The sequence below is a fragment of the Carassius gibelio genome, chromosome B7 (assembly GCF_023724105.1).
Source record: "Carassius gibelio isolate Cgi1373 ecotype wild population from Czech Republic chromosome B7, carGib1.2-hapl.c, whole genome shotgun sequence".
Classification (NCBI taxonomy): domain Eukaryota; kingdom Metazoa; phylum Chordata; class Actinopteri; order Cypriniformes; family Cyprinidae; genus Carassius; species Carassius gibelio.
Window position 1 is genome coordinate 1,389,736 of NC_068402.1, and position 20,259 is coordinate 1,409,994.

At 39.9% G+C, this 20,259-nt stretch overlaps 1 protein-coding gene across 6 annotated transcripts in view; it reads left to right on the forward strand.

The window, feature by feature from the left end:
• The window catches only part of LOC127962221 (neurexin-2-like), a 408,062-nt gene that overhangs the window by 40,873 nt on the left and 346,930 nt on the right, over nt 1-20,259 (forward strand). For all 6 annotated transcript variants that reach the window (XM_052561735.1, XM_052561731.1, XM_052561733.1 and 3 more), the window contains exon 2: nt 12,263-13,458. In XM_052561735.1, the coding sequence (XP_052417695.1) occupies nt 12,747-13,458 (712 nt within the window). In that variant the 5' untranslated portion in view covers nt 12,263-12,746. The remainder of the gene's footprint in view (nt 1-12,262; nt 13,459-20,259) is intronic.

Below are 20,259 nucleotides of genomic sequence, written 5' to 3' on the forward strand. Positions count from 1 at the left end.
TTGAATTTTAATTCAAAATTGTGAAAAGCTGTAGTTTGAAGGTTTAGATGCATTAGGGCGTTTTTATTCTGGCATCACATGACTAGTCACATTCACGAACGCTCATCGGCTGCAGAGGTGACGGTGTTCACTTTGATTGACGGCTGTGGAGGGCGGGATCAGTGACCTCCAGTGAGTGATGTCAGAGTGATTAAAAGCTTCAGGCCAGTGGGGCATCTCTTGTTTTTGTAGACAGGACGCCTTTTTGACCATGAGAACAGATCACTGTAGATATTTAATTGGAAAGCGTTTCTCTGTTATGCTGACTTTTGTGAAATCATTTTAAATGAACTTTATTTGTATAGAAAGAAAGCATGTGCTAGAATGATTGACAGCCACATGATTTAATTTAGTCAGATCACAGGTGAGAAAAAGATGCAGGATTAAGAGCAGAAATGCTGCTCAAGTGGCAGATTCGATATCTTTGCTTATGTAAAGCACATTTAAACAAGTGGATGTTTTGTGCTTTTTTTTCAGGATTTTGCTATGAATCTTTCTACGAAGAAAATCCAAAAATTGACATTTATTGTCCTTGCAGAGTGGCACATGCTGCTTTTCTCTAGCAGTCAGACTCTCTCAGCTTTGGCCCAGCAGGACACACGTCTTCCCATCAAACTCTGATTTTAACACAGGCAGAAGTGCTGAAATTATAAACGATTCTCTCTGAATTAATGACAGTCAATTACAGCTGTTCTCTGGCTTTTGTGTGCTTGGGTATCACACAACACTTTTATTCACAACACAAAACCAAATGGAGAGAAAATGGCTCAATTACAGCCACAGGAGGCTGCAGTATCGCTGAAGGTGAAAAAGCAGTTTTAATAACAGACTCTTAGAGTCTGACCGAGAGTCACGGCAAAAACGGAGCCTGTCCAGAAAATGGAGGCCAAGCGGTGGCCATTTCACACTCGTGCCTGTGTGTGTGTGTGTGTGTTAGTGTGTGCGTGAGAGAGTGAGTGTGTGAGAGAGAGAGAGAGGGGGAGACAGAGAACGTGTGTGTGTTCGTGTGAGAGAGTGTGTAAAATATTAAACTGCAAGAAGACAAAATAGAACTCACTTCTGTACTTGCATGCTGTTTTCTGCACTGCATGTACACACACACACACACACACACACACACACAAATTACATGCACAAAAGCTGCCTCTTATATTCACAAACACTTGATGAGCTCTCTTTCTCGCATTCTTTTTCATTTCTTCACATTCGAATGGACAAATACACACATAATTATATCTAAATATTACATAAATATAATCGCTTATGTCTTAAATGAAAGTAAAGAGTTGAGAAAGAAAACCAGGGTGTATTGGATCTGTGCATTGAGAGCAGACGCTGCTGCCAGTCATTAATGTTAACACACACACCATGAACACACATCCTCAACAGGATAGTAATACTAGTAAATTTGGACCTTGTTGGGACATTGTTTGGAATCCACGAGGAAACAGGCTTATAAATCACACAGAATGGAGTGTTTTAAGAATGTAAATATGGCTGCAGTTTGGTGTGAGGGGTGGGTTTAGGTGTAGGGTGATAGAAAATGCAGTTTGTACAATAGAAAAACAAACAAACATTAAGCCTATGGAAAGAGGAGTCCATCCACAAACCCGTGGTGCAAGAAACATACAGGCACAGACTGATGCGGCTCGTTCTCAGGTTTCGGATCGGATCTCGCTGCTGATTCAGTCGTTTTGGGCATTTAGTTCAATAATCTGATTTCAGCATCAAAGGCTCTGGAGTCCAGCAGTTCTCTGTCTGTTTGTTTTCAATAAGAGTCTCCCTGTAATCTCTTAACCAAGACATTTGAATCATTTATGCGATTCATCGGCATCTCCAGCATTGATTGATTGATTGATGCTGAGGCCACGCTGTTTCAAAGCACAGGAAAAGAGCACCCGCTTTCTGTCTATCTGCTGGAATGATTTTCTTTAAACGCCGCTGTTTGAGACACAGGGAATCTGCAGAGAGATCCATCTGCTGGAACACATTCATATTTCAACAGGAGATGCTGATGAGAATGAAAAGCCCCACCCACCCATTAATATGCATGCATGAGTTTTGCCAGTGATTTGCAGTAGTTTGCATGTATTTGAAGATGACTGAGGGTGGAATTGTTAGCAGACTGAATTATTCATTATTAATATGATTATCCAGAGGCAGAAGGAAGATCTTAGTTTTTCAGAGAAGAGGTCATATCTGATACACATGCTGTGTGAAGATTGACCTTTGCCCTCTGAGCCGAGCCAAGCCGGACAGGAGGAAATGAAAAGAGAGAGAGAGAGAGAGGGATTTAAGGTTGCAGGGTTTGTCTTCAGTTTATTGCTCTTCATCTGACGGAACGGAGACATTTCTGGTCTATGGGTGTGCGTTAATTCAACTATTTTCGTTGTCAAAAAAAAAAAAAAAAATCTGTTGTGTCTAAAATGTAAGTCAATTAATGTTAATACATTTTTATTGTACTGTTCATCAGATCAATATCACATTTGTAATTGTGCTGGTATTTGGAGACAAACTGTACTCTTCTTGTGATATAACATTATAAGATGCTGTGAATATAAAAGAGATAAAAGTGATATGGGGAATTACAAGGACATTAATCTGATCATGCTGCCTAATCTTGAATTTGGGAGGAATACTAAATGTATTTGAAGAGGCTAAATGACACAGTGATAACGCTAAAGATAAAATCTTTCTCCGTATTAAAGAATAGCAGAGTCCACTCCACAGCAGTAACGATAAAGACACGGATAAACAATATCTTTGGAATGAACCATTTTTTTTTTCCAGATGACGAACAATAAAAACATTCTGCTATAACAAACTGGAGAATTTTAAAGTGGCAGACGAGTGTGCGTTTTAAATAAACAGACAATATAATTCGCTGACGTGGAAGCTAATATTATTATATTAATAGTTATCATTCTCTGTGTGCACAGGGCTTTGGTCTAACCTACATCATGCAGTGTATGCGTGCACTGTCTGGGCGTGTTTTCGCTTGTATTTTGCGATATACTCGATAATGTCAAATCATATATAATATATATCACAGAGTCCTTATCTGCCCTTAAAAGAGCATTCATTAAAATGAGACTTTCCACATTTAAACACCAGTGAGATTAATGGTGGAGGGTGCAGGACAGTTGTGATCATTGCTAACAGCATTGCTGTGTGTGTGTGTGTGTGTGTGTGTGTGTGTGTGTGTGCCCATGTGCTCGTCCAGTGCTCCTGTATTTGCAGCGCTTTCAGTGTTTCACTCAGTCTTTCTGAAGATCTTGTTCAACAGGAAGTACACACTCGCTCTACGGCAGAAAGCGCAGCAGAGGCGTTGTTAAGTGTAGAAATGTAACCGGAAAGTGGCTCCATTAGGAGACGTGTTGCATTTAATTGGCTAATCAAAAGCACCTCAAATAGGTTTATTAACAGCAGAAGTAATCAGTGCTGATTTGATAAATATATTTGTCTTGAGAGATGGAATGTGAGCGAGAAGAGAGAAAATGTGCAGGCGGTGTTCTAGGGTAATGATCGGCGGGACCAAGCTTGATCTGAATAGCATGAGATGCTAGCCCAGATTTACAGCCATGATTAGCAACTTTCACTCAAGCGCATTAAACTTCTGCCCAGCGCGCTTCCTCCGAGCGCCATATGGCAGAAGTGATTATAGTCCTGGAGAGACGCCTCGCGGCCTGATGAGAAGACGAGCCTCGCCGCGGCTCCGAGGGACGATGTGAGCGTCAGAGATGCGTCGGTGCGAACGTGTTCAAGCTTTCATATGCAGCAGAAACAGATCTGACTTGTCTGTCACAAACATCTGTATTGATGAAGACGGATGAGGTCCGAGAACATGATGCTTCATGAAATGCTTGTTGAATATTACCTGTGTAACAGAGTGAAGAGCTGTGGAGAGAAACAGTAGCTTCTCTCTATAAACGTAGAGAATCAGGGACTGCGTTTTCTCTAGATTGCAAATATTGTGTTTGAAAATGTCAGATGAAAAATACTCTCCCCAAAAAATTGGAAATTTGAAACCAAAAAAAATTGTGTCTTCATTCTTTAACATTGAGCAAAGAAGTTAGGGCTTCAACAAAGTGCTCATATTCTGATGTTGTTTGGGAATTAAATCAGTTGTGTTCACCAGTCGTTCACAAGCTGCATGCTCAATAAAATACTGCTTTATCATGGACAAATGATAGAAGTAACTTGAGTTCAGTTTCCTACATTGGAATAGGTAAATATCCAGATAATCCAGTGCTCTTTTTGTCTCCTGTCATTTCTGCATGAGAAACTGCTGCACATGAGGCAATGTGTAAATGAACTGTCCGAATGAATCAAACTCAATCACAAACATCTTCAGACACAGGAGGTTAAACATTTAGCTGAAAGGTGCATGTCTGTCCAAAGGTGTTGTGTTCCTCTGCTGCTGGATGACAGATCGCCGTTAGCACAAAACACACAAAATATGTTAATTAGCATGCATATTATTAAACGCACACCTAAACATGCACATCATTAGCTCGAGGTTAAACCCACAGGCGTATGGCTGAGGAACACTGTTTTTATTGTTTCAGATGTTTCCGCTCGCCTGTAGGTGACATGTTACAGGAGTTTTTTCTGCTGTGAGATTACAAGCGGCCCTGAAGCCCTGCGGAGCTGCACATGACTGAACGAATAATTTCTGACCTGAGATCTGTGTTTATAAAGCAGATCCCACGGCTGGCCTCAGATCGGGTCAGGCTGAGGAAATCGCAGCGATCCCACCCAGACACACTGGAGTTTGAGCGCAGATAGCGGCACACGTCAGCGCTGAAGGTCAGGCCCCCTCGTCCCCTGAGTAGTGCCCTAGAGCGTCTTATCAGCGCTGTGATGAGAGATACACCGGGGAGAGTCTTATCAGCACAGTGTTGTGTGGAGCCTCTGACCTTCATGTGCTCCTCCATTCCTCTGACAGGAAGTGATGCGTTGCACTGGAGCTCATGCTCATCGTTGCACAGGAGCTGGCTGCTGAAACCACTGCCATCAAGCTGTCACTCAAGTGGCCCCGCCCTTAATTATGCAGAACTTTAATATAAAAGATGACCCCCCTCACAGTTGTCAAGAAGGGCAAAATTAGCTATATAGACCAAAATAGTTATTTTAACCAGGCAGTAAACATGATTTTTTTTCTGCTGTAGAGTTTTAGCATGGGGAGTATATTGGATGGACTCTCGTTTGCAGCCAGTCGATGGATTACAGGTTAAGTCACTTTCGTATGGGCTTCACGAGAGAGAGCGGGAGGTTGCTGCTTGGATTAAAGCAGGGTCAGTGCAGCAGGAACACATGCTGAACCCGAGTCACTGACCGAACATGATCGTGCATTAGATGAGCCAATATATTCATGTTGCATTTTGGGCATCAGTTCATAATCATGTGTCAGAATCATGGCCGTAGCAAGGCTTTGAAAATTAGTGAGGTCCAGGGGGTTTCTGTAAATACCCCCTTATTATAGAATTGTGCTATAATAACCCCTATAAATACTACTAATTATATACTCTAACACTTCAAAAGAGACAGAAATGTAGATGTTTTTGGAGGGATGCTCATTCTCAAAGTTTGTTAACACTATATTTATGGGGTGGATAATTTTATCAGTTATTATTCATGCAAACATACATATTGCACGCCAAACGTGTTATTTTCGGATAGTCAAGATTGCAAAAGACAGTACCTGACAGTCAGCTCCAGTGGTGCAGAAGGTCAAACAGTGTGTCCTACACCGTGTGACGTGATCGATCCGGGTTAGAACCTGCCTTTTGGTGAATTTTTTTCTCCCTTTTCATATTTTAAATCACATCAGAAAAGCATTTATTTTCAATGAAAATTAAGTAAATAATGAAAAAGTTGAGGGTAGGGGGGGCTTTATTGTCCCAATAAGGTGGCATCCATTAAATTTACACTCAATAAGTTATTATTGCATACTGATTTATAATGTACTACAATACTGAGGTGCAGATAATTGGCACTATTTGCAGTAAGTAGTATAAATAGCAGAAACTCCTGCCATTTTAACATGGTATAAATAGAATCTATAGATATTTGCACTTAGTGTACACAGCCGCTGCCTTTATTGGATAACTGGCAGACTAATGCACGCCATTTTTTAGGCAGTGCATGCATCAGTCAATGATTCAATGAGTGTTTTGGTCTTCTTTTCAAGAACAAACATCTAAACATAAAGATCAGGATACATTTACTTGAGATGCAAAATGAGGCTGTAAAGTCCTGTTTTCTGGGAAACTGAACAAATTAATTGAGTTCCTGCTCATGTTAAACTCGACACCAGATATCTCTCAGTGGGGAATGAAAACTTGTTTTTGATTTCTCTGAGCTCTATGACAGATATTTGACCTTTTTAATCATAAATTCACTTCATGTTGATTAATTTCTCAGAAACCAAGACTACTACTTATGTAGTTTATTCACTTTTTTTTCAGCATATTCAGTGGACGTTATTTGCATATTCTAGTTAAGCTATTTGTAAAATTAATCATGAAGTCGTTGGGATTGATTGGAAGTTGTATTTTCAACTTTGAAATGTTGCTAATACACCCATGCTGTTCTTCTTAGACATTCACATCTAGAGAACTAATTATGTATTGTGTTCCCTGTAATGTATCCCTTAATTTCTTTAATTGGTCATAACAAATACTTAAAGCCTTAATTTACCTTCATGAATCTTCTGGAAACCATGAATAAAGTGTCATTTCCAGTCTAAAGCCTCCTGTAGATTTTCTCCTTTACATCGGTTTAATGTGGTCTTTCGGTGTTTAACTCCTGATGTACTGCACTTTCTTGGATGTGTCCCAGAAAACCGTTTTCTGTGTGTAGATATAAAGATGAATATTTAAGTGTGTCCAAGTTTATTGACATTACACAGAATATAAAGTATAAAGCAATATATACTACATTGCAAATCTCTACTGCTCGTTTGCTTGTCGCAAAATATAAACCATATTATTTTCCAGCTAAATGTGACTATATGACATGAAGGTACTAAGATATTATAAACATTAACATCGTGATTGTTGGTGTTAAGCTGATTTGAAACAAAACAAGAAAAGAGTATCTTACACTGTTTAACAATAACACGTTATTAATGTAAAAACAGATGGAGCGGCTGAGAATGTCCTGTGAATGGCCCTAACCTCTGAGAGATTGATCTGATCACAGCCGACTGAAGGCCATTGATTGACAGATGATCAGTGATGGGAAACTAATTGATGATTATTTGTTCAGGGGTTCACTCATCTGCCATGGTAATGTTGTTAAATGGCCTTCATTTAAGGGCTTCTCTCTCTATGTGATGTAGGGTGCTTCCACATTTGGTTGGCTTGCCTGGTCCGAACCCAGGTTCGATTGCTCCCCGCTGGACTGTGTTCAGATCGTGTTATTTGGGTCTATTTGCGTCATCAAGCCAGCAGCTGTTTACACCGTTGCTTAGTAACGGCAGGAGGAAGCGGCAAATGCATAACTTTGCTCTCTGCACTTTTATATATTGAAGTTTTTGGACATGCCCCCACGGATGAAAATGTAGAAAAATAACCCCTGAAATGATGACTTCTGGTGAATATTGTGGAAACTAACTGACACATTTAGATAAATATATTTCATACATAATAGCATATTATAATACAACTTATTAGGCCAATATATTCATAGTATAGCAAAGAAGCCCTAATCAATATACAAGACTGAACCACATAGATGTGAAATATAAAGGTTATCATGATCATTTTGCCAGCAATAAACCATGGATTTGTTTAGTTTATAATATGTTTTATTTAACATTTTAACGTTTATTTATTTAACTTAAACAAATACAACATATAACATTCAAAACTCTTCAGCTTAGACTGCATTTGAAGAAAAATAAACAACAGTTTTCTGTAGCCTTGTGCAAACTTATTCAATAGAATTAGACTTCTAGAATGTTCTTTCCAGTGCAATATATATATATATATATATATATATATATATATATATATATATATATATAATTTAATTAGACAACATTTTAAGGAAGTGTAGTGCAGATATCTTCATATAATTATACTTCCATTATAGTTAAGTAGTTAAGTTTCTTTCCAGTGCAAAACAATAATACATAAAACAACAGCTAATAAAGAAAAATATAAAATGATCAGCTCACTTCTTATTAGTCCAACTAAACATTTGTTTCGTACATCTGACCATTTATTTGTCATTGCCAAGAACACCCTCTCCACATACCCAGTGGAAGGTGGGATGCTGAGGACAAAGGACACCACAGCAAGGTTTTTTCGGGAGATCAGCTGCCTGTAGAACTGCTATCCACTGTTCTCCTGGACAGCCAGTCATCATGCTCTGTGAGATGCTTTACAATGTTGTTGGCAGTAACACACTCATCATAAAGCATATCCATGGAGATGTTTTGCCTGCTAACATCTGCTAACATAAGTGTTTAGGCGGTAAACTCCTGTCTGGCAACGTCAGCATCAGATGGAGAGAGACGCTGAAGCTATGGTTTAGTTAGATAGCCATAGAACCCATCATCTCTTCTCTGAGATAGTTTTGTCAGAAAAGAGTGCATGATGGCATAGAGGTCAGCTGATGTGGTGTCATTCCTCTCCAGTTTTTTGACCACTTCTTCAAATAGGGTCAGGATGTTACATAAGAGGAGATACACCTCCACAAGATCAGGCTCGTCGTCCTCAACGCCAGAAGCATTGCTTGTTAGTTTAGCACCCATGCTAATGAAACAGCACTTGAGAGCAGTCCAGTTCTGGAGCAGGCGACTGATAGCAGGCTTGAGTGACCACATGGTGCATGACATCACAGAAGGCACAGAGCTCCTTCAGGGACCCTCTCCTTTTGCAGAGATGGAAAAGAAACTGTAGACCTTCAGAACTACATTATCTACGTCGACTGAGAGCTGATCCAGTGCATACTTGAGAATAGTAGTTTTTAGTGGTCCCCTTTGAATCTTATTCTTGTTCAGAAGAGTTCTGGAAGACTGTCTCTGTTTAAGTGGATGGCAGCAGTTTACTTTGTTTTCTCATGTACAGAATCATTTACCTGAAATCCCCAAATCAGAATATGATGAAGCTCATAAACTGCTTCAAATGTCGTTGTGTTTGTCTGGATTGGATGATGGGGAAGAAAGCTCCTCCAGCTGGGGGTTGATCTTCATCTCTTTTTGGCTGCTCTCGGGAGCTGTGTGGTTCAGTTCTCTGTACAGACACACTGAAGTGAACCGGCTGGAGATGATGTGAAGTCAGACGGAGAGTTCAGCTCTAACACATGCAGCACGTGTAACACCGAGATCTCTGGGGAGTTTGTTCGGTGTAAATGAATGTCAGTTTTAACTGTGTGAACATCGAACCAGACGCCTGTTCTAGGAGGTTTTATTTTTAATGAGCTGATATTTAAATGAAGCTAATGAAGTGAAATGATGATGTTACAGCTGTTTGACAGAGAATTGACTTCAGTGACGGACACACAGCTGAGGATCACAGATAAACATGACACAGTCATGCTATATACACACACACACACACACACACACACACACACACACACACACACAAACACACACAGACAAGCATCAGTTTAATTAAAATGGTGTAAAAAGAAATAAGCAAAACTGCATAACACTTAAGAAATGAAACAACTGAAAAAAGTTTTTTTTTTTTTTTTTTTTTTTTTTTTTTAACTGCAGCACAACGAGGTTACAGGTCAGAGGTCAACACAGCTCTATGACCTCTGTCAAGCAGTGTTTCCTGTGGAAGAGGAAGTGCACACCATGCACCTGATGGCACAGTTCAGAAAGAACCAGAGCAGCCAAGCAGAAAATGAGCCGATAGATCGAGTTTAAGTCTCACATGCACACACAAACTTACCCAAGCGCACAAACAAACATTAAGACTCGTCCTAGTGCTGCCGACACCAGATTCACCAAGCACATCTCACACACACACACACACGCACACACACACACAAACACTCTCACACACACACACACACACACTCAGTGGTGTGACCCATGGGGCACGTGGATGTTGAATAAGTGCTTTGCTGTTTCTGAAGTGGACATTATATATTCATACGCATGAAGAGGTTTATTATCATCATCTGACAATCACTGACCCTTTAATAAATGGCTCGGTATTAAGCATGGCTCCGAGTTCTCTTGCGAGATTTATTCAGTGTGGTCGCTCAATATTAACATACTAGTTTGCAGCATTTATAATAAATGTTACACTAAAGCTGTGTGTGTGTGTGTGTGTGTGTGTGTGTGTGTGTGTGATCTCTGATATGTGAGGACATCATCTTTCAGAATAATCTCATGCACACGGTTCTGATTGAAGGAGATCGTTAGCGTATTGTGCCTGTCAATCAATTTGTCCACATCTGATTGGCTGACATAGACGTTGGAACACGGGGGGCTGGGGGGTTTTCCGTTGTCGTTGTTTTATATATATATATATATATATATATATATATATATATATATATATATACATATACATACATATATATATATACATACATATATATATATGTATATATATATATATACAGAATCTGAATTAAAATGTGTTTGATTTAAGCCTACATTTCAAAATGTTGTGCCTTTCGCACGTACGATCACACAGGTGTAATCAGTCTAGGCTGGTCCCTGGAGCGTACGATCAAGTGCATCACATAATCAACGGAGACAGGCGCGCTCAGAGCTGTCATATATCACAACTTTCAGTGTTTTCAACCACATACTGTTTATTTTAGGTTTCAAACATATAAATTCACTTAAGTACTAAGAAAACAATACATTTAGAGTTTGTAAAATACACACTGATGTCTATGGAAGAGGTAATAATAATCTTTTCCATTATAATTCGACACGTTTTATTCATATCAGATACACATTGTGTAAGTAACTTCAATGTTTACTCTATTCTATTCCCAGTTCACCAGACACTTACTTTTAGGTATTTCAGGAGAAGTGGATGAATTAACGTGTTGTAAACATAAGAGGTTGTAAATCCAAAAGATCTGATTCTCTCAACTGCGTCTGTGGCACAAACTAACACGGCGACACCCATCGCGCATACAGATCAACTAACGCCATCGTTATAAAGGTGTTTGAACAACAATATACTTCCACTTGCATGTATTTGACAATTGGAATATCAGATATTTCATGCCATAGCTAACACATTTGTGAATATTCTGAATAAAAAAGGAAAAATGACATAAAAGCAGATCATCATTCATTCAGCGCTGTTGCTGCTGCGGTGTGTCACGTGACAAGCAATGACGCGTCACCATGGAAACACCGCCCCCCCCTCACAATATAGTTCCCACGTCCCTGTTGGCTGGTATCTCCTTAGACGGTGGTGTTTTCTGCTGAGGGGGTGTGGTTGAAGGGATGGGAGAGGTCTAATTCAGTAAAGTTAAACATTTACCTCTTAGTGGTTGTTCATTCAGTTATTCATGTGGCAGATGCTGTTATTCTCAGAGACTTGCAAATGAGGAGGATGACAAGCAGTTAAAGTTTGAGGAATAGCTCCCATCTAAAGAAGGGCTGATCTGGTGGAGGAAGACGAGTGTTTAATTGTGAGCGTTTCATGCGGGCAGTTAAATTCTCTCTTCAGAAATAATGGGCAGGTCTTAGTGTAGGCCGACGGGTTCAAGAGCAATCAGCCTTTCCAGACAACGTCTCCATTTTGTTTCAGATGAGATTAGAGCAGCGCCGTAATATGAACATCAGTGTTCAGCACAGATCTTCATTAAGATACATCAGTGTAATGAGAGACGATGCAGTGTGAAGGTCTGGCTGAGCGTTTGTGTGTTCTCTTGTGTTTTGTTTCTTTGAAATATGACTTTGGTATTTTCACAGTTTTAAGTCAGAGCATTGAGTTTGCTGGTCTCTGAAGGCTGGTTCACACAGGCAAACGGCAGCGTATCAAACTTCCTGAAGCTGACTGTGTGATTTAGCTTGTAGCAGGTCATTTTCACAGCTAACACTTCTGAAACACCACAAGCAGTTATTTGGATGACCGCACAATCCTCAAATATCAGTGTCTGCGCAGGGTTAGGCATTTGTCAATCGTGTTTGTCAATGAATATCCTTTTCGAAACCATAAGCCTGTCTGTTTGTATTCAGTATGCTGCTGTAGCTAATCAAATGCTCCCTTTTGTCTTGCAGTTCTGGAGAAGGCTGGAATCTGGAGGCCAGTAGAACGTTTCTCATGTAGGATAAGAGTATTTGGATGAACATGGACAAATGACCCGCACATAAAGACTCAGTCATGAGCATCACCTGTGGTCCACAGGACTCAAGATAGCTGCATCCCGCCTCTCAGCATCAGCCTGAAGGAAACCAAGAATCACAGTGCATCTCAGTTGGAAGCCTCTCACAGAAAACTTAAATTGGCAACCAAGCTAAGGATAAAGAGCAGGAATCCCCATCGATCCCTCATCACCCCCTGCCCGTGCCTGATGCACCGACCAATGGAGAGACTACGGATAGAGTCTGGATAAAGTGGAGACAGGCCCAGAAAAGAGAGAAAACAACTGAACGACTGGCCCGTCTTGGCCTTGTCTGCGATCGTAGTCAAAGAGAAACTCTGAGTGCTATCTCAGCTCTGTCGAGAGCAGGTTTCTGAGCTTGTATTATTGGGGTGGGTGAAATGCAGTCCGGGTGCTGGTCCTCTCTCTGGCCCCTGTGGCCCTTGCTGTTGGCCGGACTCTTTCTGTCGGCTGGGGCCCTGGAGTTTGGTGGAGCCCCGGGGCAGTGGGCTCGCTACGCCCGCTGGGAGGCCGGTTCCATCGGGGAGCTCAGCTTTAGCCTGAAGACCAATGTGAGCAAGGCACTGGTTCTGTACCTGGACGACGGTGGGAACTGTGACTTTCTGGAGCTGATCATCGGCGGCGGACACCTGCAGCTGCGCTTCGCCATCCACTGTGCCGAGCCGGCCGCCCTCCAGATGGAGACCCGTGTCAACGATGACCGCTGGCACATGGTGCTGCTCACTCGCAACTACCGCGAGACCATGCTGATGGTGGACGGGGAGACCAAAGTGGCGGAGGTGCGTTCCAAGCGCAAGGAGATGGCGGTCGTCAGCGACCTGTTCGTGGGGGGCATCCCACCGGATGTGCGTCTCTCCGCGCTCACGTCCAGCACGGTCAAGTACGAGCCTCCGTTCATGGGTTTGATCTCCAATCTGAAGGTGGGCGAGATGCCTCCCACTCTTCTCAACAGCAACGGCATTCATAACGATCTGGAGTATCTGTGCGTCAAGCAGAACCCCTGCCTCAACGGAGGATACTGCAGCGTCCAGTTCGGCGAGGTCCACTGCGACTGCTCCCACACACGCTTCCGAGGGAAATACTGCAAAGAAGGTAAGAAGCTTCTTTTGCTTCTCTGTGTTTGCCTTGGTTTGGATGCATCCAAAGGAAATGTTTCAGACGAGGGTCGTTCATTTTGCTCCGTGCTTCATTCTTCTGTTTATGGCGTTCAATCTGTTGTAATGGTCATGCTACAGAACCCTTGACTCTTACAGACTGCAGTGCTGGTTTGATTGGACTTTCTCTATCTCTTTGTTGCTGTTCTGAATGGACACTTCTGAACATTTTGTGTTAGGCCCTTTAGACGGTTCAGGCTGTTCTAAGAGAGATGAATCGCTGCTTCTTATATTTTGTTCTCCTCTGAAGCAAGTTTCATTCAATTCTCTCCCAATCGCTCGCTGTCTTCAGTTCCAGAAAGCAATCCAGTTTCTTGGGCGATATCCATTTTACACTCATCTATACTCATCATCTGTTACTCTCTCCTCCAAACCCACTGCTTTTACTCTTTCTCTCTATCTCTCCTCCTCATCTCACCTCATCTGCGCTTTGCCCATTATCTCAGCCAGTTCTTTATTTTTCATCTTTCACGTCATTCTGTTGGTTACATCTCTGAGTTATGGCCAGTGTTGCCAACTTAGCAATTTTGTTGCCAAATTTACAACTTTAGTAACAAATGCACCTAGCAACAAATTTAGCAATTTTTAAAATGTATTTGGAAACTTTTGATAGGCTGCAAAACAATAAAACGTGATTAATCGCATTCAAAATAAATGCCAAATAAGTTATTATGTTTATGTTTACATACTATACAGTATGTGTGTATTGTATTTATTTGTATTGTGCATATATAGTCACACACACATAAATGTATATATTAAGGAAAAATGTTAGATTTATTTATTCATTTAGATTCAATTATATGAGGCATGAATATCATTTCACAAATAGCCTAACACACGCAACATATGTATTTTTAAAATATATTTCTATATATTTAATGGTGCTTCGCATATATGATAATATATTACCTCTCCGTATGGGATATACCTGTACACCTAGGATGACATCAAGGTGAGTAATTTATGGGCTCATTTTCACTTACGGGTGAACTAACCCATTAAGAACAATAGCACAGTGATCAAAACTGTAATAAGCACAACATGTTATACATATATAAATTAGGGCAGGGACTCGATTAAAAAAAATATTCTAATTAATTAGAGGCTTTGTAATTAATTAATCGAAATTAATCGCATATAAATATTTGATCTGAGAACAGTGCAAAGTAATTTTTTTTCACATGGATTTATAGTATACCATTGAATAATGACTGAATACATAAGCTTAAGCAAGAAAATATTGTTTATTTTTGTTCAACCAAGTCTAGCAGACCAGTGCAATTTTTGCCATGAAGTGTAGCAATAGCATATTTAGAAACAATTTAGAAATAGTAAATTTCAGAAATTCAGGAAGCTTATAGGTGCTGGAACCTTCTGTAAAGTGTTTTTTAAGTAAAACACAATACTGTCAATTACATCCAGAACATTGGAAACACTGACTATTAGAAAACATCTCTCTGTTGCTTCAGAGGCCATAACATACTAAGTCCAACTCTCAATAACCTTGGCCAAAACAATAAAGAGTTCAACATAAACTGTTGCACCAACAAAATAATATATAGTTGAACATAAAGTGTAAAGTCCACGCTAGCTGCTATATGTTTTGTGTTGAGGTGATACTTGAGGCTCGATGTGCTGCGTGATATGCGAACGCTAGTTGGTGCTTCAGTATAATCGGTCCGGTGAAACTCATCCAGTGAGAAACGTTCCACGGTGCAAAAATAAGTTATTAAAAATGCGGGAATTTTTTTCTGTAACTAATTAATCTTAATTAACGCGTTATTTTTTGTGTAATTAATTAATCTCAATTAACGCGTTAAAGTCCCGGCCCTAATATAAATGTGTATTAACTTTATATACATTTGAATATGTGCTGCATGTTTACTTCAAATAACCTGCAGGATATTTATCATTTAGGGAAATTAGTTGGAACATAAAGTTACTTACGTACTTTAAAAAAAAACAAAATATGTATGTAGTGCTGCTGTGGTGAAGCTCTTTTACAGATCTCTGCCTCTGTTCACAGACACAGTAATGACTGAACTGACACACACAATGCTGTGTGTTTTCTGATCTCTTCTTCATGACTCCCTTCTGTCTCCGGAGCAGTTCAACTGTCCACTGCTCCTCAGAAACAGTGACTGAAGCTCCTGCACTTTCTGTGGTTTTCCTAAATCTTCTGCACATTTGAACCCTACCCAGCAACAAATGCGTGATGTTGAGATACAGCTTTCACACCGAGGGCGATTGAGAGATTCAAACACAACCAAAAGCTGCAAACATTCACTGATGCTTAAGAATGAAACACGTTATGAAGAACAGAATTAAAATGTTATTATTTTTTTTGTCTTGTGGAAAATATGTAAATAGCTTATGTAATTTCTGAATCTCTTCAATTTGTATAAATTCTCAAAGTTGGTTATATGTTTTATAGTCTTCTCTCTTCGGTGTTGGGATGCGAGCCGGAAGTCGTGGAGAGTTTGACACCGCTTGGCTCTCGGCTAATCTGAGAGCAGCACACCAATGCAGCGCCGCTGTGACTGCAGGAAACGTTTGTCCTTTTGAGAAAGAGGATATTGAGAATGTGATGTGTTTCCTTCACTCCGTGTCAACGTGTTTGAGAAACTGTAAAGCAGCTTGTGGGCAGAAACTTGAGTTATTGGCCCTGACTTTCTGCGAATGACACAGCAGGAATAATCTCGTTAAACGGACGCTGCAGTCGTTGTGTGAGTTCTGTATTAGTTTCTGCATTAGAGATTTATTTCCCTGGGGAATCCTCAGCTAAGGAGTCTAGTGTTTGCCCTTCAGGGTTAGATGATCCATTTCTGTAATGTATGTTCGACTACATACATATTATATTATATTATTATAGAGTACATGTATCTTCACATTTGGTGCAGTATTTCTTCCGAATCGCGTCTGTCGTTGTGATGCTTTTTTGTAATTGATGTTGATCCAGTGGTTTGTGTTGGTGACTTCTCATCTCCAATCACAGAGCGATTCAGGTTTAATGATGATGTGCTATCAGCTCTGAACTGATACCTAAAGCACTCAGCAAAGAGACCGAAAACTGCTGCTACTTTAAATACTGTTTGACTTTTCAGTGCTGACTGAGTCACATCCTTTCAATTTTTTTTTTTTTTTAGGTTTAGTAAGGTTCAATTTGTTAACGTTGGTTTGTGGATTAAGTGCCATGAACTAAAATATTGACCGCTTTTACAGCACTTTTTCTTCTTTTTGGTTGACTTCTGAATATACTAACATACAGTTCCATTAGCTAACAATTATAAACAACAGTCTGTTTATAAACCAACTTTAAGTTAGGTTAGTAAATGCTCTTATATATGTTCATGTCCCTTAAAGGCACAATATGTAAGTTTTTTTCATTAAAATATCCAGAAAACACTAGAACAGTGTTATATATTTTTGTGTACTTTATCCTAAATGTTTCGAAGAATGTTTAAATCCAGAGATAGGGCTGGGTCATCGATGACGTTGACGCAAAAAATACGTTGACGCAAAATATGCGCATCGATTCGTCAACCTGTTTTTATTTCTCTAAAAAACGTTTGCAAAACGTTTACCTTATGTGCGCTGAATATACGCGATGGCCGGATCAACATTCTGTGCAATGTTATATAACCGATCCAGGGGTTTTTCTGCATTGATCTTTTTTCTTTGGCGGCTGTCAAAGCCTTATTTGATCGGTGAGTGATGTAGAATGACAGGGAGCGTACGAGAGAGAGCCCCGGCTCTCACAGTCTTCAAAACTACACGAGCGATGTCTTGCTCTCTCTCTCTCTCTCTCTCTCTCTCTCTCTCTCTCTCTCTCTCTCTCTCTCTCTCTCTCTCCCTCGTGCATATTAACCAAAGTCATTAAACACGATAGAAAAAGGGCGGAACGCCAAAGTTTCATGTGGAGCATTCAGAGATTTTTTTTTCTCCATGACAGGCTGCTTGCTCCCACTGTAATTTATTTTATTTTTTTATTTTTTTTGTTAGCTTTATTAGCTTAAAGCCCTCAAGTTTACTTTGGTTACTGTATTCTTTCAGTTGCTCTAAGCAAGTATTTTGGGTGACCTTTTTTGTTGTTATTTTCATCTGAAAGAAGAGCTTTTTTTCAGTAAGCTAGGCCCTATGTGTTCAGTAAGCTTGTTTCAGTAAGCTATGTGTTTTCAAGGCTTCAAGGTTTTATTGAATGCTATCTCTATACAAGTGCAAAGTAATGCATTCTTAGTCAGTCTTTTATTTTGTAATTTTAAGAGCAATAAACATATATTGAAATGTTAAGGAATTCATGTTTTTTTTTTCATTCAGATATGTAAATCAACATTTATAAATTGTTAGTAGTCAATTAATGGGGAGATAACCGAAACCGAAATCGAATCGGTCTGAAAAAATTAATTGTTAGATTAATCGATGCATTGAAAAAATAATCGCTAAAATAATCGGTTTTATCTAGTGACTAGAGCCCGACCGATATGGATTTTTGGGGGCCGATGCCGATGCCGATATTAACTCAAAAAGAGCCAATTTATAAGCCGATATTTTGATTTTTAAAATAAACTGGATATTAGACCCATTTCCTATAAACTGCACTTACACAACATTCAATAGCAAAATATCTGCCTGTTCTATGTATGTGGGCTGTATAAACCATTTTCCAGAAGGGGTTTATGTAAAAAAAAAAAAAAAAAAAAAAGCCTTAGATTACAGTCTCAATGACTAAACAATTGCACATCAAAAGTATATATTTTTTAATGATCAAAAAACAGTCTGGTTTTAAACATTTAACACTTTTACTTTCTTCCAATTGAAGCTGGTTTTAACAGTCTGTGTGTGTACTGTAAATAAATTATAATAGGCCTACTAAAGTTAAAGTATTTGCAGAAGTAGTCCCACACTTTGCTGCTACAGCATTCACCTTTTTCAGCCATCTGTAGGGCAGAAAGAGAGACAGAGAAAGAATAAGCATGTGTATTAGGGCTGCACGACATTGGGAAAAATTTACATTGCTATATTTTATTTTTCTGCGATATATATTGCGATATGAAATTAAAAAAAAAAATCTTACAAACAAAAATGGGGTGAGCACACTTACATTCTCATTTTAAATGATTTAAACATCGACACCATCGTGTCAATTGATTAATATGCGCGAGGGAGAGAGAGCAAGACGGCGCTCGTGTTGTTTGAAGACACTGAGCGTGCGGCCGGGGACTCGCTTTGCGCGCGCGCTCTCTCTCTTAGGCCAGTGACAGGTGCAATATAAATAGGCGTCGGTTCTATTTCTAGCATGCACGCGTTTTCCGCTCGGCCTGAGCCGCACGTCTCACGCAGGCAGTCTGCAAGCTCTAACCTGTTAACATGGGAGCCGAATTAAAAACGGACACGCCACTCAGCTGAGACGCTTGCGCCACGCCCCTTATGAAAAATAACCATGGTTTTATTATAGTAAAACTGTAGTAACCCATGGTTTTTTGGCGTGTTGACCACCATTTGTACAACCACAGATTTACTACAAATACCATGGTTAAACTATGGTTAATATAGCAAAACCGTGGTTATTTTGTGGTTACCATGGTTTAACTATAGTAACCATGGTTTTTTGGTTTTATTTGTAGTAAAACCATGGTTAATTTTCGTAAGGGGCATTTAGTGTGTCGCCGGCCGCGCGCTCGCGCTCTCTCTCTCTCTCTCGCGCGCTCTTTGGCCCATACAGTTAATGAATAACGGATCAACTACGACAGCCTACATCGCACATCCTGCGATGTGACTATCGTGGATTTGTACATTGCGATATCGATGCTTAAACAACACATCGTGCAGCCCTAATGTGTATCAATAATATCACCATGTATCATTACTCATGTCATCATTAGAATCATAATAATTATAAACAGGGATCTCCTACATAGGCAAAAATGAGAAAAAAAATATATTTTTTTTTTATTTGTCAAGCAATAGGTATTACCTACTTATATTTAACTATATTATTTCAACATTTCCCTGTTATGTCTGTAAAGCTGCTTTGAAACAATATGTAAAAAAAAAAAAAAAAAAAAAAAAAAAACGCGTGTTCAGCTCAGATTTATTTACATGTCCCCTCTGGTTTAATCATTTCTGATGCACCTACTGTAGTTACTGTAACTACACTACATTTGCTCTCACAGACACATTCACAACGGACCCGTATATCTTCTCTTCTCTTTGTGCAGTCTGAATCAAAACATCGTCATGCGCTGGCGAACGTAAAGTTAGCCTACTGTTACCGGAAGATTACGGAATCAATTCGATGTTGAATGGTTAACGTTAGTGTCATGAACACACCGCTGTCAATTTTGAGAAGAACCACCTTCAAACAAGTTAATAGCAAGCATTTAAGGGGCCTGCTAAAAAGGAAGCTATATTAGCGTTAGAGTAACGTAACCAGCCTGAATTCACCAAATTGTTCTCTGGACCTGAGGGTAGCCTCTTCTTCCTTGCTTCTCTCTTAATTCTCATCAGCAGGACTAGCGCTATCGCTCGCTTCTTACAACGGGACAGATACATGTTTGCTGCTGACCGAAAGGAGGAACCACAGACTATGAAAGAGCTCCCGCTAAAAGTTTTTGAAACTCCGCCAACGCCATAGCGCAGCGCAAATCGCGTTGTATCTGAAGGGCAACGCTGAACCCAGCATACCGTGTCCTGTGTGAAAGGACCATTACGCGGTCATTATGTGGGAAACACACTG